The 21,062-nt window shown below is 54.0% G+C and overlaps 1 protein-coding gene across 4 annotated transcripts in view; it reads left to right on the top strand.

Annotated features, from left to right (window-relative positions):
* CRACR2A (calcium release activated channel regulator 2A) overlaps nucleotides 1-21,062 on the top strand; it is a 114,925-nt gene that overhangs the window by 74,128 nt on the left and 19,735 nt on the right. For all 4 annotated transcript variants that reach the window (XR_003430015.1, XM_027093179.1, XM_027093180.1 and 1 more), the window contains exons 8-13: nucleotides 2,594-2,689; nucleotides 4,035-4,222; nucleotides 9,734-9,805; nucleotides 12,578-12,623; nucleotides 14,851-14,957; nucleotides 18,139-18,457. Coding sequence is in view for 3 of the 4 variants with exons in the window: in XM_027093179.1 (XP_026948980.1) it covers nucleotides 2,594-2,689; nucleotides 4,035-4,222; nucleotides 9,734-9,805; nucleotides 12,578-12,623; nucleotides 14,851-14,957; nucleotides 18,139-18,457 (828 nt within the window). In the remaining variant the exon portion in view is untranslated. The remainder of the gene's footprint in view (nucleotides 1-2,593; nucleotides 2,690-4,034; nucleotides 4,223-9,733; nucleotides 9,806-12,577; nucleotides 12,624-14,850; nucleotides 14,958-18,138; nucleotides 18,458-21,062) is intronic.

Genomic DNA, 21,062 nt, shown 5'->3' with positions numbered 1-21,062 from the left:
CGTGGTCGGGTTCAGGTAACAGCCCTGTCCCGGGTTGCAGGCTGCCAACTTCTCTGTGTCCTCACGTGGGCAAGCTGGCTCTCTGGGGTATCGGACAAGGGCACTAATCCCACTCTGGTGGGCTCTGCCCTCGTGACCTAATCATCTCCCAAAGAGCCCACCTCCTTGGGGTTAAGTTTCAACGTATGAATTTTGAACAGAGACCCCATCACCGGCTTGCGGAGCCGCTGTCACATCACTTCCCTGCTCCTTAAGGCAGGTGGGTCCAAACCAGCGTTTCACTTCATGCTGCCCATTATCCACACCAGGGCCCCGTTTCTTATCAGAGATGCCCTTCCAGCTGAGAGGGCGTCAGAATGCTTTCCAGAAAAAGCCGGTTGTGTTCTCCACCCAGAGCCCTCTAGAGGCTGGGCAGTATTTCCAGACCTCCCTCTCGCCTTCATTTTTAGAGCGCTAATGCATCCTGGCTGACCCCGCCCTCCCCCGACTTCCAGCCTTAGTGAAGGCGAACAGAACAGGCAGAGAGAACACGCATCTCCTCACCGAGCAGACCCTACGGGGGTGGGGGGGCTTCCGGGAGCCTCAGCCTTACCCGCCCGCCCCCCCGCATCCCCTGCAATAGTAGACCTGCTCCCTTTACCCCAGTGGCTTTGTGCACAGAGGGGCCGAGTTCTGGCGGGGGGGCGGCATTCGGCCCCCTCCCCCCCACCATGACTACAAGTCAAAGGTCATAGCTAAGGAAAGATGCTGCTTCCAGAAGCAATAGGTGGGTCAACGCCTGGGGACTGGAACGGAAAGAGGTCGGGGCGGGGGTGGAAATTCCAGGGCAAATCTGCCCCAGTTGGGGGGTCTGACCCCGCTGCCGCACCCCACCCCCCAGCCCGGCTTCTCCCTTCTCAAGGCCTCTGAGCCCCAAACGCCTTTTAGGCTCAGCGCTGCGATATATGCTGTTTGCGTACGCGTGGGAGCCGTGAACACGTGTTCGGCCGTGCTGTGAAGCCTTGGGGCACGCAGGCGTGGCCTGGCCACCGTGTGAGGCTGGTGGTCCGCAGTTCATGACAGCGTGAGAGGCTGCACCCTCTGGCCAGGGCTTGGCGCTCGGCATCCCACTGGCCGTGACCCCCTCAGCACTCTGTGCCCGGCAGGGCCGCTAAGACACTCCGTCTGGTCTGTGGGGCTGCCGGCATCAGCTGGGGGTCCTGGAGCTGCTCGCCCCACCCCCAGCCAGTGGGGTGAACAAGATTCCCTGCAGCAAACGTTGGGAGCAGAGGCTGCCTGGTCATACCCTGCCTCCACCGTCAGGTGTGGCCGACACGAGGACGGTCACGGGCTCCCCCCGAGCCCCGCTGACCTGTCCAAAATGGGCAGAGAGGGCTTCCCTGGTGGCGCAGTGGTTGAGAGTCCGCCTGCCGATGCAGGGGACGCGGGTTCGTGCCCCGGACGTGCCGCGGAGCGGCTGGGCCCGTGAGCCATGGCCGCTGAGCCTGCGCGTCCGGAGCCTGTGCTCCGCAACGGGAGAGGCCACAGCAGTGAGAGGCCCGCGTACCGCAAAAAAAAAAAAAAAAAAGTAGGCTGAGGAACGAGGTGGCGTCCCCAGATGAGGGGCTGAGGAAGAGCCCTGGGCTTTGACGGGGGCTGCTGTCCCCTCACCTTGCTGCTTCCAGGCAGGGCTGCCCCCAGGGCTGCGTCTCACCACTGTCCTCCTTGGGGAGGTGTCGTTCCGCGGCACGGAACGCCCGCGGGGCTCCCGTGGTGAGTTACATGGAGGCTGTGACGCTTTCTCCTCTTCCTACCTGGCCTGCGCCGCGGCCATGCCTCGGACAAGCAGAGAGCATGTTTCCCAAGAAACAGCGACATGGAAGGAAAAAGCAGGGAGGCTGGGCAAGGCAAGGGCTGGATCCCGAGTCTCCCGCTGCCCACTCAGGGCCCTTACACCAGATCAGGCTCTGGTGAGTGTCAGGCATCCTGCCAGCTACACACTTTCCTCTTTGTCCCACGACCAGGCCCCTTCCCGCTTGCATCACTGGGGTCTCCGCATCCCTGAGTGGGGAAGGCCGGTTCTAGGGCAGGAGGGAGGGGCTGTGGAGCTCACGGGAGAGACCCTCCCCGGGGCTTGGGAGCCCTCCGTCCCAGCGGGGACACAGCGAGGGCGTAGACCCGCCTGAAGGAGGAAGAAGTGGGGCCCCTGTGTTTTCAGAGGGAGGGCAGTTTAAAGGATTGAATGACTGCGCCCAACATGGACAGAATATCCCAGCCGGAAGGACATTCCATCTTCCAGTGGACAGACAGGAGCCTGAGGCCTGAGATTCCAGCTCAGCCCCTGTTCTGTTCCCCGTTCGGTACCCGCCCACTAACCGACGCTGCCTCTCTCGTGAGAGGCGGTCATCCGACATGTCATACGTGGTGGGAGCTGGCGTCGTGCACACTCTCCATCCGCCAGGGCAGGCGGGTGACCAAAGCCCTGGGATGTTGTGGGAAGACCCCAAAGGATGGGCGGGCCCCTCCCTGCTGTTGAGCAGGTTCAAGGTGGGGGGGAAAAAGTCTCCCTCCCGGTGCATCTGGGCCTCACGTGTCCTTCTTCCTGCCTTGGCAGGACACGGAGAGGTTCCAGGCGTGCAGTCAGGAGCTGGAACGGAAGCTGTTCTCCAAGGAGCAGGAACTGGAGCGGCTCATCCAGAAGCAGAAGCGGGTATGTCCGTGTCCTCAGAGCACCTGCCCTGCACTCCATCCCCTCCTCTGGCGCTTGCCCGCTTTCCCTGCCATTCACTTACGGACTTTTTTTTCTTAAATCTGAGAAGAACCATTTAGTTGTACAAAAGAGAGCATCTGAAATCACAGGTGATCCCAAGATAAAGCCTTTACTCTCCAATGCCTGGTGTTTAACTTGGAAAAAATTGCCAAGAATCCTCCCAAGTACCCTCCGCAGGCGTCTGGTATAATTATGCCCAGGAGCCGCCAGAATGCCAAATCGTTACTTTGTTTCCTGCATCCTGTATGAGAGATAAGGGGGATGCTGCGGTACAGGGGTCACAGACACTGACATCTGGGGGGAGGCTGCAGACTGTGATGTCTTCCTGCCAGGAGGGCCAGGGATGCCTCCAGCTGTCTTCCCGTGTGCCCGTACAAGGTGCGTCAGCCTCCTTTGGGACAGTTCCCGTCACCCCGCAGGGGGGATGCAGACACCAGATGCGCCCCTGATGCACCTGAGTCCCCAGAGACAAGCTGGGTGGTGTCCCAGGGTCCACCCACTGTGGCTGGGAGTGCGTGGCTCAGGACCCCAGGGAGACGGGTTACCTAGGCAAACCTCGCGCCCGCAGCCTCGTCTCCAAAGCATGGGGCTCATAGGAGAGAGAGGCCCGGATGCCGCTTGGCCTCCTGTTTTGTTTTGTCTGGTGCTGGAAGGCATCCAGCCCTGGACAGACGCGGAGACATTGGTTCCATTTGAATAGAAAGGGATATTTTTAGCAGCACATTAAAATACACTTGAAGACACCCCCATGCTAAGGCTGGAGACGGTTCCAGTCCTCTGAGTACCCAACCTGTAGATTTCGGTTTCTCTCCTGCAGCAAGACGCTCTCGCTGCCAGCTGCCTCCCCTCCCCCACCCCCACCCCCGCCCTGCACAGTGTACCTGGCTTCTCCTCCTCTCTTTCCTCTTCACTATTATGCATTAAGTTCTTACCAATTAGATTTATCCCTCCAGTGAATGATTGCCACTCGACTTAATTACTGCATGCTTGCCTGATTACTCAGGGGCCTCTTGAGAGTCACACACAATTCCTTGTTGTTGCTTCCTTCTTCGCTGACTGGCCACACTCATTAAACTGAATTTATCCTTCCTGCCTCCAGAAGTGTGTGCGTGTGCATTAAGGGGCAGGACAAAGCTGACTGAGGCTTGAGGGCAGTGAGGGGCAGTAGCATGGGTTCCCGCCCACCAGGTGGAGGAAGCAGGGCGCGGCTGGGAAAGGCCAGCCTGATGGGGGGGTGGAGCTCGCTCATCGCTCCCCTCTGCACAACGCCCCCGTTCCTTTCCAGCTGGAAGGCCAGTGCACCGCCCTGCACAACGACAAGCACGAAACCAAGGCTGAGAACACCAAGCTGAAACTCACCAACCAGGAGCTGGCCGGGGAGTTGGAGCGGACATCCTGGGAGCTGCAGGATGCCCAGCAGCAGCTGGAAAGCCTCCAGCAAGAGGCCCGAAAACTCCACCAGGAGAAGGAGATGTGAGTGTCACCCTTGTGCCCTCCGGATCCGTCCCCCGCTGTGAGCGTGTTAGCCCGCCCCCCAGACCCTTCTCCTTGCTCATAACATGGGGATGGGGCTCCTTGGTCCCTGGGACCTCTTCTAACCTTCTAGGATTCTGAGACTGTGAAGCAGACCAGTTCTGTGCCGAGCACTCCCTAGGATTGATGAGAAACGTACAGCCTCATTCTCAGACAATGTATTATGTGATTAGAAAGACGTTATCCAGCCAACAAATAGGGGGCAGTCTGGGGGAAAATCCTGAGGGAGTGGAACGACCAGACAGTGACTGTCATGGTTCGGAGACCTGGGAGAACAGGGTGGGCCAGGAAGACTTCCGAGGTCAGCATGTAGCTCGACAGGGCGTGTGACAGTGCCCTGGACGCTTCACCCCAGCTCTGCCCATTTTTTTCCTTCCTCCTTTTCCTTCCTTTTTCAGCCTTCCTCTGTGTGGGCCCTGTGTGGGCAGCCCCACATCTCTGGGGACTGGTTTGCTGATAAACTAGGTGTCCAGCCATTGGGTTCAGCTTGCTGGATGGAGGTGCCCCTGGGAACAGTCCCAGGCTGGGTCTGCACCTGACCCAGAGAAGTCAGTGAGGAATCGGTCTCAGGAGTGTTAGGCTTTGAGAACAAGGGCTCTCTGAGGCCCCGGAATCTCACTTGCTTATCTGTTCACCCACGTACCAGTGCATTCACTGCCGGGTTCACATCAGCAACATTTGTTGAAAGCTACTCAGTGCTTTCAACACTGTCTTGGGCACTCAGCGTACCTCACTTACGTCGAAAATCTGACATTATCTCATTTGACCTTCTCAGCACCCTGATGTGCCAGGTACCATTGTTATCAACTCTAATTTATGCATGAGGAAACTGAGGTTCAGAGGTGTTAAGTACCTGTCCTGAGACGCTAAGTGCTGGACACACGCTGCTGACTCCCCACAGTGACAAATGAGTCAGCCGGAGAACTGTGCCCAGGACTAGGACTGGCCACCCTTCACTCACTCGTTTGTTCGAGGACTCATGTAGTCATTCTGCAAAACCTGGGTGCCTGGTCCTGGGTGAGGTAAGGTATAAAGTCTGATTTCAAAAACAGGGCAGTCTTACCAATGCTTGACGTTTTACCTGTGTTGACTCTCTTTGTTCAAAAGCCCTGACTGTCTGACGGCTGGCCAACCGTCGGTGCCTCAGCCTAAACCAAATTGTTCTGCTGGGGCTGCCCTGGTGGCGCAGTGGTTGGGAGTCCGCCTGCCAATGCAGGGGACGCGGGTTCGTGCCCCGGTCCGGGAGGATCCCACATGCCGCGGGGCGGCTGGGCCCGTGAGCCATGGCCGCTGAGCCTGCGCGTCCGGAGCCTGTGCTCCACAACGGGAGAGGCCACAGCAGTGAGAGGCCCGCGTACCGCAAAAAAAAAAAAAAAAAATTGTTCTGCTGTCTGCCTCACGTGTGATGTCCTGTACTGTTTGGGAATGATCTAGAGTGAGAGGGAGGGGATGTGTTTGGATTTGGAGTTTTACCCTAGGAAGACGTCTCCAGTTGAAAAAGATATGTCTTCCCAAGCAGCTGACTTAAAGTAACATCAACCCCTCCATTCAAGGCTTGGATGCCCGGTGGAAGGACAGTATATTTCATTGTAAACAAGCAAAATCGGTCCCTCCCCGTTGAGATCAGGTCAACCAGTGCTTAACTTTGTATACAGAATTAAGGAGTCAGGCTCTTAAAATTCAATCAAGTCCTGAAGGCGACAAACATCTGAAAGGCACAGGCATGAGAACCGCAAATGGAGCCGGCGTAACGAATCACAGCGTGAGGATTAAAATCTTTCTGAAGTCTTATCTTAATTAAGCAAGCCAGACACACAATCTCTGGAGGCTGGGAATTGAAAAAGAGGGAAGGAGGGTTAGGAGGGAGAGATAAATGAGTCCAGAACCTTCGCGACTTTGTTTCAATAAGAAGCTTGCAGCAGCTGTGCAGCTGGGGAACCTGCTGGAGCCCAGGAGAGCGTGTCTCGTCCAGAGCGGCCCGGAGAGAAGGGCAGGGGGAGGCTTAGCTTGTCCTCCATAGAGCAGGATCCCAGACCAGCAGAGCCGACAGGACCTTTGTGCTGGAAGCCACCTCTTCATTTCACAAATGGAAAACAAGCTCAGAGAGGGGTAGTGAGCAACCCGCGGCCACCCAGCTAGTTAGTGTCAGAAAACAAGGTCAGAGCCTCGTCCTCCTGATACCCTGTGCTTCCCCCATGATGTCCAGCTGCCGGATGCTGCTGGGAGGGGGGAGAGTGGGCCTCTAGATCAACAGACCCCGTCATGTATCAGCTGGAGTTCTGAATGGACAAAATGAATTTTCCTGTTCTCTGAAGATGCCCAAGGAAGGAGAACTAGATTTTAAAATCAGATAAAGAAGGAGCAGTCGAGCCGGGGAGACAATATAAAGATGAAGGTCGGCTGGAAGGCAACACCTCTATCTGGGGGAGAGGTGGTTTATGACAAGGCGCGAAATGTGGCAGAAAGAGGTTTGCCCCCCACCCCTGACTCCCAGCCTCCCGTCACCCAGAGGGCACCAGTCCTGGCTCCTTCCAGAGTGTTCTGTACATGTGCGCGCACACACACACACGCACACACACAGACACACACACAGACACAGACACACACCCACGCACACACACAGACCCCCCCACAAACACACAGACACACACACAGAGACACAGACACACACACTCACACAGATACACTCACACAGAGACACACACTCAGACACACATGCACACACACAGAGACAGAGACACACACATGCACACACAGGCACAAACACACAGAGACACACACACACACACACACACACACACACTCTTTACAAAGCGACAGCACACACAGTTCTACATTCGCCTGCATTTTCCACTGACGGATCCTTTGGAGAACGCTCCATATTCCTTTCTTTCTCATAAAAACCCAGCCAACAGCCCTTCGCTCCAGCAGCCAGAAACCTCTCACCAGTTACCACCGCAAAATGGCAAGTTCTGTGCCCTTCGCTTCACCTGTTAGCCAGACATAAACTTGTAGAACGTCTAGGTTAGAAGGACTTTCAAGGTCATTTTAGTGAAATATCCAAGTGTCTTTTTTTTTGCAGAAATGCTTTTCTATTTGTTAACACAAAAAATCTATCTGAATATACATACGTGTGCATGTTTAGACAGATGTGTGTCTACTAGACAAACAGACGTAGGTTGGCACCGATGCATACCACGTATGTGTGTGTAGTTGTGTGTGTGTGCACGGTGCCAAGGCCCCTGGTGCCTTGTAAGCAGGGCCAGAGGAGGCTTGGACTGAGGTCCTCTTGGCTGTGGAGGAACTGGCCACTCGGTCAGACACTGTGAGGACCCATTAGGTTAGGTCTCCGGTGTGTCTGTCCTCAGCGGGGAAAGCCCTCTGCTTTCGGCTGCCCCAGGAAGAAGCAGGACCCGGGATGGGGGTGGCGGAGCCCCAAAGCCCGACGCAGGTAACCTGAGCTCCCAGGGCGCCAGGCTGCGACCAGACAGCTGTGCTCACCTGGTGCCCTTCCGAGCAGAGCCCCAGACGGCGTTTAGGGACCCAGGTTGGATAATAGGGAAGACATTGTTTTCCCTCCAGTTGACATTAAATATAATTGGTAATAAAATGTTGGGAGTTTGCAGCTCTGCAGGAGCCAGAGAAGTTCTGTTACTGAATAAGCATTGTCTGAGGTGAACCCGGTATTTGAGACAGTCTGTTACTGTCGCAAAGTGACTTTATAATTCTGCTATAAAGGGGGAACCCCCACAGATACCGCTCAAGGAATAAGGCGATTGCGAGTCCTGTGGCCCCAGCAAGCTCGTGGTGACGTGGATGGGCTTTGCCAGGAGACCGTCCTTACGCAGCTCAGCCCGCGCACAGTCAAGGCAGCCCTGACGGCCCGTGGCAGTGACGCATTTACTAGGCTGTGGCTTGGAAATACGGGACCCTTTGCAGTAAGTTTGGGGGAGATTTAAAATCTCTGAACTGTGGTGCAGAGCACAGAGGGAAGGATGGAAGCAGAACTGTGCGGTTAAGCAAGGTTTATTTTCCAACATCACCCCATTCTGCTTTTTTTTTTTTTTGGTACGCGGGCCTACTCACCGCTGTGGCCTCTCCCGTTGCGGGGCACAGGCTCCGGACATGCAGGCTCAGCGGCCATGGCTCACGGGCCCAGCCGCTCCGCGGCATGTGGGATCTTCCCGGACCGGGGCACGAACCCGGGTCCCCTGCATCGGCAGGCGGACTCTCAACCACTGCGCCACCAGGGAAGCCCTGCTTTATTTCTTTCCTTTCTTCTCTGAGTGGTGCTGGCTTCCTCCTAAACGCCCCTCCCCCTCCAGCTCTCTTCCTCCCTCCATCCCTGCCATCTGCCCTCCCCGCCCCTCCTTTAGCCCTCTCTCTTTTTTCTCTTCCCACTGCTGTTTGTTGACTGCACCTCCAAGCCAGCCACTGTGTTGAGGATACAGATGTAAACAAGGCACACACAGCCCCCTGCCTCGCAGCCTGCGTTGCCCTCCAGCCACGCTGTGTACGTCTCAGCTTCTCTCTCCCCTTCCTCAAAACTCCTGTGATTGACACGCTCACACTGTGATGTAAATGACGGATTATGATTGATACATTAAATCTCTGCTTTGTAGCTAGAGATAAGAAATTTTAGTCAAAGAAATGAATGTGCAACAGTGGAAATTCCAGATCTCCGGGAACAGATTGGAGACTGTTGGGGGAAAGTGGGGAAGGAAAGATAGGTCTTCAATAGCTCCTGCATACAAACTAAACCAGCATGGGGGGCGGGGGACGGGGGGAGGGAGAAACACCAGCTCTGCTCTCACTCTGCGAGGCTGGGCTGGAGAAGAGTATCGATTCTGATTCCCTGACCTCTGGTGGGGGTGGGGCAGGACCACCGGGAGCCTGAGAAAACAGTGCAGTCATCATCAAGCTGTATCCTTGGGACAGGGAGTCGGGGGTCTAGATTAGGACCCTGGCTCAGTCCTGGGTTGCCAGGGAGAGTTATCAAACCTACTTGACTATCTGTGTCTATAAAACAGGAATCGGGCTTCCCTGGTGGCGCAGTGGTTGAGAGTCCGCCTGCCGATGCAGGTGACACGGGTTCGTGCCCCGGTGCGGGAAGATCCCACATGCCGCGGAGTGGCTGGGCCCGTGAGCCATGGCCGCTGAGCCTGCGCGTCCGGAGCCTGTGCTCTGCAACGGGAGAGGCCGCGACAGTGAGAGGCCCACATACCGCAAAAAAAAAAAACCCCAAAAAACAGGGATCATTTCACCTTCCAAATAGGGTGTCTGAGACGACTTGGTGAGACCTGGCTATAAGGCCTGCACGAGGCCGTGCTCTCCAGAGGAAGGCCAGCCCGGGCATCACCTTCCGGGTCCAACTTCATCACTGCCTCGTGCCCTGGTAGCACCCCCTCCCCCCACATGTCACTCATCACTGCCATCTTGCATCCCCTGCAGGGAAGTGTACCGCGTCACGGAGAGTCTGCAGCGGGAGAAGTCAGGGCTCCTGAAACAGCTGGATTTCCTAAGGTGCGTCCGCATCCCAGAGCCTTGGGTGGGAAGGGGCACCCCCAGAGTCTCCCCTGCCTGCTGAGGGAGCACCCACATTTCCCTGGTCCCCAACATACTGTTGGACAACTGAGCACCACCTCTCCATTATGTTTGGTCCATTTACACAGGTGCCCAGCCCCCTCTCCAGTTTGTACCTCTGCAGGCAGGCGCTGCCTCCTCCTGCTTGGTACCTGGCACAGTACTTGCTCAGGTAGGAGGAGAACTGAATTTATGGAGCGTCTAGTCCATGCCAGAGGTAGTATCTCCTTCATCTTCAACAAAACCTGGGAAGTAGGGCAGCTGTTAATACAGGGGTTAGCCATCAAGGAAGCTGATATCAGAGCGATGGAGTAATTTACCAGAGTGACCCGGACGCTCGCTGCCAGAGCCGGAACTGAGTCCCCAGCTGGCTGGCGCTCTTTACTCTGCCGTGTTCTGTTCGTGTTTGTTGAATGAGTAAATGAGGCACAAACAGAGCAGCAAGAAGGGCGTTTGGAGTGTCCTCAGCCTGTTACACTACCTGTAGATTCAAAGCTCATTGGTTTGGTCTGGATTATCCCCCCCAAAAAACAACCAAACGCAAACGGGTGTGGGGAAAATGGAATGTTCAATTTGCCTCTGAGCTTTCTAAGTTACTATACTTGCTGCCTGTCAAACACCTCTTGGGGAATAGTGATGAAATTTGGGTCCTGATTTTTAAAGTGCAGGTGGGTTTGAATTGGGTACCTTTTGAAGGTTTTTAGGTTGTTTTTTTTTTTTTAATTTGAAAGCAAGGTAAGATCACTGCATCCACCAAATAGAAAAGTTCTTCAAACTGAATGCATTTCAGATTTGTTTCCCTCAAGATGTGATTCCAAAGGCCAGGGAGATGGAAGTGGTTCTTAGGGGCCAAGTTTTAATCCCTGTGAGAGAAGGTGTGGGTTCTCAGGAAGGCTTTAGTGAAGGCAGAGAATAAGATGTACAAGAACGAGTTTGGTTGGGTTTTTTCCCTTTTTTCTATTGTACTTAGAAAAAAATACAGAGGCAGATTCAGTGTGAAGGCGCAGGGGAGGATGAAGAGGCAGCACTCTGCCAACACTTGGGGGTCTTTTTCATGGAGACCAGTGTCTGTGCAGAATCCCAGCTTGAACCTTGCTGTGCTGTCACCTGGTCCCCGAGCCAGCCGGGGAGAGCCCGGATGTGGCGGGAGAGCCCATGGCAGACTCTTCCTCCACAGTGAGATCTCCGGGTAGAGACGGAGAGCCGGGGGAAATGGGCATCAGGGAGAGACAGAGATAGCTGGGAGCAGGTGGGATGGGGGGACAGCGGGAATTGTTGGGGGGGGATCGGGACCATGGCCGGGGTGTGACCCAGTGGCGAGGGGCTGCCGTCCTAAGGGAAATGGGGGCACATGGAAGCAGTTTCAGGGCGCTTGGTAGGAACGTGCACTTTGGAGCTGGATCTGGTTCCAGACTCAGCCCAGCCCCTCATCACCTGTGCAACCTTGAGCAGTTGTCAACAACCTGGACATGCCTGTGTCGCAGGCTTCCTGGGAGAATTGGGTGACTGGTGCACGGCTGTCGCTACAGAGCCGTGCCACGAAGGACAGAGGACACATGTGCAGAGCAGAACGTTCCCTTGCCTATCAGAGCCTCTGCATGGAGATGCTCCAGGAGGCAAGAGACGAAGGCGTGGCTCCCCAGCTTCCCAAAGAGTTGTTTCCATTTACACTCGGCCGCCTCCATTTCCCAGCCTTGCATTCTCAACCCTCCACCAGGCTTTTTCTCCCCCTGTTCCACCGAACGTGGAACCAATGACCTCCACGTTGCTTAAAATATGGGCCAGTTCTCAGGGCCCCATCCTTGTCCCAGCACATCACTCTTAGCCCAGCGTTTCTAGGGCTCCTTTTAAAACTTGAGTCAGGTCAGGACACTCCTCGGCCAAAGCCCGCCCCGCATGGCTTTGTATCTCATTGGGATAAATTCAGAGTTCTGACAGTGGCCCACAGGCAGGGGATGGCAGGTCCCCACCTCCCCCATCTTTCCTCCGACCTCGCTCTGAGCATCCGCTCCCTCGTTTCCGTTCCAGTGGATGCACACCACGTGTCTCCCAACCCCAGTCCCTGCCCTTGCCATTCACTCTGCCTGTGACGCTCTCCCCCATCCCTGCTGGGCTCTCTCCTCCGCACCCGTTAAGCCTCTGCTCAGATGCCACCTCCTCAGTGAGGCCTTCCCTGACCACCCTCCATCTCTGGCCCTCTTTATGCCACTTCTCCCCCACTTTATTTTTCTCAATAGCAATGAAATACAAATGCCCTGGGGGCAGGAACTTTTTCTTCCATTCCTTGGTGTAGCCCTGACAGCTGGAGCAGTGCCCGGCACACAGTGTGGGCTCAGGGAGACACGTGTGGCATGCAGCCACACATGCACTCATGAATGAAAGGTTTAGAGGAGGGGGGGGCCACAGCAAGTTCAAGGCGGAGCTGGAACGCCTGGTCAGCTCTGTGGAAAGCTCCCTTAGTGATCAGATGGACCAATGCAGGATCCTGAAGGGCCCTGGGTGTCACAAAGCCATTCTGTGTATCCCCTTGCCTCTGACCTGACTTATACACAATTACCCTTAGCCACAATCACTAAGGAAAGCGGTTCCGCGCCCTCCCCGGGCCTTCCATGCCCGGCCTTCCTCTGTACCCATCTGACCGTCAAACCAATGCTATTGGATCTGTTGACTGCAAGCCCCATGTTTGAATAGATTCCCCTTTTCCATCCACAGGGAAAGGAACAAGCATCTTCGGGATGAACGGGACATATGTTTTCAGGTAATTGGCCAGTGCCCCCTCCCCTGGGGGAAGACGAAGACTGGGGTCCAGTGGCAGCCAGACCTGCGCTGGGACTGGCCCAAGAAGATCCTGAGGCTTGGAATCTGGTCACTCCTTGTGTGGGCAGGACGGTGGCATAAGATTTTTTGAAAATAGTAAAAATTCAGGTTGACCTATAGGGTCATAGTGTGTTAATTCCCCGTGAAGTGACACACTTTCCTCTTGGCATCACGAGACCAGGATACTTGGGAGGGTCCCACATTTCTTGGATGTAGAAATGATCGTACCATCCATGAGACGGTGCAGTTGAAATGGCACCATGACTTTTAAACCAAAATGCTCAGTTTTTTTCTTCATTAACATGTTGATCGCTTGATGAAATTTTTTCATTTTTACACACTGTCGTAGAAAGAATTAAAAATGTATATTTCGGGCTTCCCTGGTGGCGCAGTGGTTGAGAGTCCGCCTGCCGATGCAGGGGACCCGGGTTCGTGTCCCGGTCCGGGAAGATCCCGTGTGCCACAGAGTGGCTGGGCCCACGAGCCATGGCCGCTGAGCCTGCATGTCCGGAGCCTGTGCCCCGCAACGCGAGAGGCCACAGCGGTGAGAGACCTGCGTACCGCAAAAAGAAAAAAAAAAAAAAAAAGTATATTTCACCATTTACATAGTTGATTTTATGTACAATTTTTTTACCCTATGGGGACCGATGCTTCTCTGACCCTGAGTGCCACAGTTACATACTTTCCCAAATAGCACGAAAATCCTGTATTTATTTAAAGAATCTCACTTCCAGCTGCGTTAAACAGAATCTAGGATTTCTCATTCCCCTAACATCCTCCCCTTTAGACCGTAGCCGTGGAAGCCGTGAAGGGAAGAAAAAGGCAGGCAGGATGGATTGATGTGACATTCTGATTTTCAGGATTATCGCACGGTGAATTTCACGTGTGTCCTCGGGCAAATCATTAGCCTCCTTGGGCCATGACCCCCATTATCACATGAGGAAAGAGAATCTCTATCCTTTTTTTCCATACTGTAGGGATTTTTGTGCGTGTGAAAAACTCTTGGAAAGGAAGGTCTTGCGCTGGACTCTCAGCTGTTCAGTGCCCTAAATGTGGTCAGTACACGGCAGCTAGCTTGCCCCGGATTCGGTGCAACCTAGTTTATAAGTGCAGATCCTTTAGGGACCTTGTACATCACAATGTCTTTTCTACCACTGGCTGTCAGCAACATGTCTCTGCCGCCCACCTATGTGTACTATCAGAGCAAGGCTTAAGGCTACACATGTTTGTTGGATGGTGGTAATGGTTATAATTGTTTAAGAAGTAACACTGAATTTATTTTAAAACTTTCTAACAAATATCACCTTAATCCCTTGACCTGGCTTCCCTTCACCTGCCAAACTCATTCTGCTTTGAGAAGGGAATGGAATTAAGGGAATAAGAACCCTTGTGGGGAATGGAAGAAAGAGGGATAAAATCACGTTCATGCCGAATCACAATTAAAGATTAATCTGGGATCACAGCCATACCTGCGGGGGCCCTGGGGCACTGCAGCCCCTCCTTCTTTCAGGAAGGATCTCTAGGAACCACAGCATTGGCTGGTTAATGAGAGATTCTTCCTGTGATCTAACCCCCCCTTATCTGGAAGACATCTGTCAGGGGAGCCCTGGCGAGGCAGGTGTAAGCCCCCCACTCCACCCAGTCTCTCCACTGCAGATACGTGAGCAATTTACCTACAGCCAGCCTACTTCCACAAAAGATCTGAAATACCCTGTCCTAGCTTCGTAGCTGTGGGCAAGGCTCTGGGTTCATTGATCCTCCTGTCTGGGGGTTTGGAAATAAAGAGGGATCGAAACCCCACTGAAGAAGGTGTGTGATTTAAAGATGCACAGCGTTTTTTCTGCCCATACATGTTTTTCCTGTGCATCCCACATTTAGCTTGTCCTCTTGAAAATTATCACTACTCCTGGGGAGGGTAACCTGGCAGACCCCAGGCTCGAAACTTTGATTAGCTTATTAGATGGGAGATGGAGGAATTATGGTGAGAGATGACAGCAGAAGGGAGGAGTGGGTGAAGGCTAGTTCGCAGGGGGCCCAGGCCATCGCTTGCTTCCTTTAGAGTTTTATTTGAAGCCTGTAGTATGAGGTGGGGGAATTGAGCCCTTTTCTGCTCCAACGTTGGGACAAATCAGTAGGCATGGATCTGAGGGCATTTTGTGTTTCTACAGAAAGACAAGGCAGCCAAGGCAAACACAGCTGCTTCCAAGGCAAGCCAGAAGCAGCGATCTGGCTCTGTGATCGGCAAATACGTGGATGGCGGAGGGACGCTCAGAAGGTAAGGCGTCCCTGCTGTGCTCATTCATCACCTGTTCCTGGGTCTTGCCAGGTTGCGAGCAGGCTCTGAGCCCAAGCTGAGTGCAGATTGGCCCTGGCGGGAAGCCTGGGGTCAGCCACTATCGCTCCCCTTGAGTCTTGGAGGACGCGTGCCTTCCTGTTCTGACATCCAGGTGCAGGGCAAGCACTTAGGACAGGCCGTTCCTGCCAGGGGGCGCTGAAGAGGGGCTGCAGATCAGGGGAGGGACAGAGGGGTCAGAGAGAGGGAGGGAGTGGGTGCTGGGCGGGCTCTGCTGTCTGTTGAGCAGAACGGATGCTCTTGGTTTTCCAGGGACAGGACTGCGTGAGTCTGAAGGGTAATTAGAGTGTAGTACGGAATCTCCAACCGTTGAAGTCCTTTACAGATGAGAATGGGGCCTGTACTTGACGAGACTCCTTTCAATAATTCATATTTAATTAACTCAGGGATGACATGCATGGTTGTTGTTGGACAGCACACGATTGCACTTAAGTCCCCGGAGGGGTGGCCTGTTGCTCCCCGAAGGAGGCACGCCAGCCTCCCTCCCCTCCCCCTGCCCTGTCTTCTCTGGGGCACGTGCTTCTTCCCATGGATGTGGCCACAGAGAGCTGGAGGCTGCCAGACCCCCACGTATCAAACCCGGGGCAAAGTGTGTGAACTCGCTCATCCGGGAGACCTGGGGACAGCAAGCATGAAATAGACATGCCAAGCGGAGGTGCCCTGGGGATGTCAATCCGCTGACGGCTCTAGACCTTGAACCTGACCATCGTGAACTCCTCTTCTAAATCGCTGAACCAGGAGACACAACATGGGAGCCAGATCCCTGCATCAACAGTTCACCTGTTGGTTCCTCGGAACGGAATATGTGCTTGCAACAAGCAGAGACCGATTGCCTACTCTGTACCCGACATTCTCTGAGTCCTGGGAAGTCTCCAAAGATCAATTAGACACGAGGCCTGCCCTTAATATCCATTACTGAGTGCCTGCCCTGTGCAAGACTCAGTGCCGTGTGCTGGGGATACGGAGTGAACAAAATAGACCCCGTCTCTGCTTTCATGGAGCTTATAATTGAATGGAGGACACAGACAATAATTGATGAGTAATCGATAAATTGCAAACCCCGAATTCCCATGCAGACTTTGTCAGAGGTGACTGCTGTCTGCCGCTGGTGCATAGCATTTGGTGGCATAAACCAAAAAGGAGCTTAGTCATGCTAAGCTGAAGGTATTCTGGAATGTAATAGTGCTTGAGAATTTCCCAAGTAAGAAGCTTTTGCCAAGAAACGCTTCATTTAGGGTCATTTCAGTGTCCATGTCTTTTCTAGTTGCAAGGCCTTTGAAAAGCCATGCTCTGCATCTGTGCGCGTGCATACATGCTCACAACACGTGTTCACACGTGCACTCGTGTGTGTGAGCAGAGTGAAAGCAGATGGGAACACCAATTGTGTGCCGACGTGGCTAGGCACTTAGTAGGCTCGTCAGAATGTAGAAGAAATTTGTTAGAAAGATGGCAGTCAGTTTCCGTAAAAAGCTGATTTTATAAATAAGTGTAAGAGTCCTTGAATTGCTAGAGATCCTTTATTTTATATCAGGGGATCCAAGCTAAGTCAGCACTTTTGTGAGCAAGCGCTATACCTTAACTTACCTTAGAAGTGTCCGGAGTTCAGAACAGTGATACACGCATTTTTTTCTCTTTTTTTCTGTTTTTGGTCCTTAGGGGCCAGAAATGCTAGGAGCCGGGGGGCGGGAGTTGGGGCAAAGTGAAGGGGCTTTCCCTGTGCTGCATATTCTGTGTCCGTCGCCCACTTCCGCCTCACCACCACATCCTGCTCGATTTTCTAGTTCTCGAGTGTGTGTGTGTGTGTGTGTGTGTGTGTTTCGATTCTGGACTCAAGTTCCTCCCCGTAAAACAGTCCTCAGCTTGACTTGTTCATTAAGGCCTGAGAGGGGGCTGCACCAGGGGGGCCCATGGGGCCTCTGCTCACAAACCTTGGGGACACAGCCCGTGCCCTGGACCCACGTCTGGTGCCCGAGTGCTGCACACCCCCCCGCTGCTTCTCCTTGTTCTGGTTGCTCAGGTGTTTCTGGAAGCAAACGTGCACTCAGGCCTCTGAGGCCACTCGCTCCTGATCCTAAGGAGAAAGGAAGGAGAAGCGGGTGGAGAGCTTCCTTCCCACCCTGAGCTGGTGGTGGACGCTTGCCGTGCCGGGGTCCGTCCCAGAGCAGTGGTCCCCCTCGCCTGCATCCCCGAGGGCTGCTTCCCTAACGGGTCTGGCTTCTGCACTGGCTTACTGGGGAGGTGGGCAGGGCGGGAGGGTGAGGAAACAGGCCTGGAGAGTTGGGGACACACAGCTGGTAAGGGCTGGCATGGGACCAGGGCAGAGGCCACCGCCCTTTAACCCAGGAGGCTTTGTTTCCACATCTGTTGTGCTTCTTTCTTCACCCTTTGCTTCTCCTTTGTGGCGCCTCCCACAGTCTGGGACAGCGCAGTGAGTGTGTCATGACTGCCCTGGCCCTGCTAAGCTAAGCGCTCCACGAGAGCGGGGCTGTGCACCTGTTGCTGACTGTCGTTAGCTTAATACCTGGGAGCCGGCATCACCTTCACCACCTTCACCTTCACCACCTTCACCTTCGCCTTCATCACCTTCACCTTCACCACCTTCACCTTCATCATCACCTTCACCTTCATCACCTTCATCACCTTCACCTTCACCTTCACCACCTTCACCTTCATCACCTTCACCTTCACCACCTTCACCTTCATCATCACCTTCACCTTCATCACCTTCATCACCTTCACCTTCACCACCTTCACCTTCATCATCATCTCTTTCACCTTCATTATCACCTTCATCACCTTCACCTTCACCTTCATCACCTTCATCACCTTCACCTTCACCACCTTCACCTTCATCATCACCTTCGCCTTCATCACCTTCATCACCTTCACCACCTTCACCTTCATCATCACCTTCGCCTTCATCTCACCCTCATCATAAGGACATTGAATGAATGAGCTGAACAATGCTGGGTCTGGTTTTCCCTTTCTTGGTTCCTCTCTGCCCCCAAAAAGTGTGCTCCTCAGCTCTCTGTCACAGACCCCCAGCTTCCATTCTGATACATTTTACAATATTCTCCCCACTCTTCATTCTTCTCCAAAACAGCCAGTCAGAGGAGGAGGAAGATGTGTTTGGCATCCTGCGGAGGAGAAGCTCCCTGGGCCTGAGTGGGCACCCCCTTACAGAAGAGGGGCTGGGGACCGGGGGTCTGCTCTCCCGGCCGCTCCGCAGAATCATCTCCATTGAAGAGGACCCGCTGCCCCAGCTGCTGGGGGGCGGCTCTGAACAGCCACTGGGCCAATGCCCGGAAGAAGCGGAGGCCTTCGACCAGGGGGCGGAGGGACAAATCGGGCCGTCCCGACCTCTGGAACTCATGCCTGCGTCTCCCCGAGGGCAGCCCGTCGGAAAAGAGACCCCGTCTAAGGTAAGGGTGCATCCCTCACTGGCTTGCAGGTCACCCTGTGCCTTGTCCCTCGAGTGTGAGCCCAAGAGCCCCAAGGCCACTCAGGAAGCCAGACTCAGCAGGCCCGGTGACGCAGCAAGTTTGTGTCCCTCGGGTACCACCCTTCTCTGCTCTGCCGAGCGTCCTGATGGAGACTCGGGGGTCTGGGGACACTCTCCTAACAACTTCTGTTGTTGGCCCCTATGTGTTTTTCTCTGATTCAGATTCTGCATTTATAGAGTAGGACCGAGCCTCTGCTGGGCAATTAGCGTCAGCTATCCCACGCTTTAAAAATGGTACCTCTTCTGGTCCGTTCTGTAACCGCCCCCTGCAGGCCAGTCCCTGCGGGGGAAGTCTGCGCACCATCGCTTTTCTCTCGGTTCCTAATCAACTCGGCCCTCCTGGCAGTGTGACGCTGCACTCCCACCCTCCATCCCCGCGCCCCCCACCAGCTCTCCCCGCTGTGTTCCCCGGGAGAAGGGGGCCGTGCGGACCGTCCTCCTCTGGATCACAGGTGATACTCCTTACCTTGTTTGTGACCCAGGCCTTGGAACTGGCCCCTCAGCCCTCCCCCTGCCCGCTGCCGGACCCTCTAGAACAGTTCCCTCACCCTGTGGCGGCCTTCAGAGCTGAGCGGTCCGAGTGAGGCGTTGGCGTGCGTGCCAGTGAGCCCTCTCCAGCCCCTGCACGGGGACTTCTTGGCCTCGGTTATCATTCTTGGGCCTGGATTAAGATTCATGCCTACAAACCACTCCTCTGAAGGGCCCTTGGTGCGTGGGGCAGCCCCCCTACACCCCCTTCTACATCCCCAAAGTGGACAGACTACACTTGCTGGCAGTGGGCACAAATGGGGCTTTAAATACCCCACGATAGCCCCCCAAATGTGAAAGAAGTGTTAAGAGGGCCACGAGAGATGGGGGGAAGGAAGAGGCTGAGCGTCCGTGTCTGCCGTGGCACCTGATCCTTGCGGTTGTTGGATGACAGGCATCAGAGATCTGTTCTCCCCTCAGGCGGGTGGGGAAGTAGAGCCCAGAGCGAGGAGGCCCACCCAGCCCGCAGTGAGGGGAGCCCAGCCTTCGCACCCACCGCTCTGCAGCCCCACCGGCTGCACCGGGATGCGGTGCTGTTTAGCTGGGACAGAAGCTGCAGCAGAGAGGAAGTGTGTCTGCTGGAAGCCAGTCACACAGCAGCCTCCACAGAGGGCCCCTTGCAAGGCCGCTGAGCCATCAATTGGTACCAGCTTTCGGGAAAGTAGTTTGATAATAGGAATCAAGAACTTTAAAAGTCCGCCTCCTTTGAACCAGCCCTCCTACTTCTAGCAACCTTTCCTAAGGAAATAACCAAAACCAGACAAAAATTTAATCCAAGAATGTAAGTGCATAAGAGCAAATAACTGAAAAAACAACAGTAGGGACATAAATTAGACTATGTTAATTTAATAGAATGTTATAGTGCTATTAAAAATCACATTTTTGGAAAACTTCAGTGACTCAGAAATATTTATATATAATTCAATAACATAGGAACAAATAGAAAATTATACATAAATTTATATTATATATAATAATATAAATAAAGTATACATAGTATCTCAAATTTCTCTCAAAAAAACATATATTGATTCATCTATATAAAAAAAAACCTGGAAGAAATGTATCCAAATAGGAATAGTGACCATTTCAGGGTTGGGGGGTAAATTATGAATAGTCATTCATTTCCTCTCTGCTAAGTTTCCTAATTTTAGAAATTAGTATGTATTACTTTCATTTTTTAAAGCTTTAAAAAAATAAAAACAGTGGTGGGAAGGAGAATGAGAACAGATCCCCTGACTTGCCAGTGGAGGGAGCCTTTCTCCGGCCCCTCCCCACAATGTTGTTGTCTCACTGTCGTTTGCGGGCAGGTGGTTTGTCCCCCAGGTTAAGGGCAAGAACTGGAACAGCTTCGCTGCTCCTGTGAGGTGGGTCCTTCCCCAAACTGAACCATCATCGGGTTGATCATATCCTGTCTGCGGAATAAGTGTCCTGCCGCAGGCGGGGGCCAGGGTGAGGGGAGCACAGAGAAGGTCCGCCACTGCGTCTGCAGCCAAGACCATCTCCTCCCACCGGCCCCGGGCCTGGGGTGGGCCAGTGGCTGCACTGAGCTTCGGTCCCAAACAAAGGACAAACGGAGCACGAGCCTGGCAGAGAGTGGTGCTTGTGCATGCAGGAATAAAGAAACTGGGGCCGGGCAGTGTTTCTGAGTGTGGGTTTCTCTCTCTTTTTTTTTTTTTTTTTAAGTTGGGTTTAGGTTTCTGTAATTGACCTTGAATTCCCTCCTAAGTACAGCATGGAATTGATTTCTCCCCAAAAGGCTGTTAATGGCTTTTCTCTGAAATTCAAGTACTGCTAATATCTGCTGCTACTCCGCTATAGTATTAGCTCGGTGAGAGGAGCTAATTCCCCCCAAATCCACTTCCAAATAGATTCTGAAAAGCCTCCTCATCTGGCCTGGCAGTGCTGGGGGAGCACGTGGCTCTCTGGACTTAATGACCATCGGAGGAAGGGCCCTGTGCCGGTCCTCACTCTGCCTCTCACTCACCCAGCATCCT

This window comes from Aethalodelphis obliquidens, unplaced genomic scaffold, assembly GCF_003676395.1.
Source record: "Aethalodelphis obliquidens isolate GAN/ISIS:26980383/991018 unplaced genomic scaffold, ASM367639v1 scaffold83, whole genome shotgun sequence".
Lineage (NCBI taxonomy): Eukaryota > Metazoa > Chordata > Mammalia > Artiodactyla > Delphinidae > Aethalodelphis > Aethalodelphis obliquidens.
This window is presented reverse-complemented; position numbering and strand designations above follow the sequence as displayed.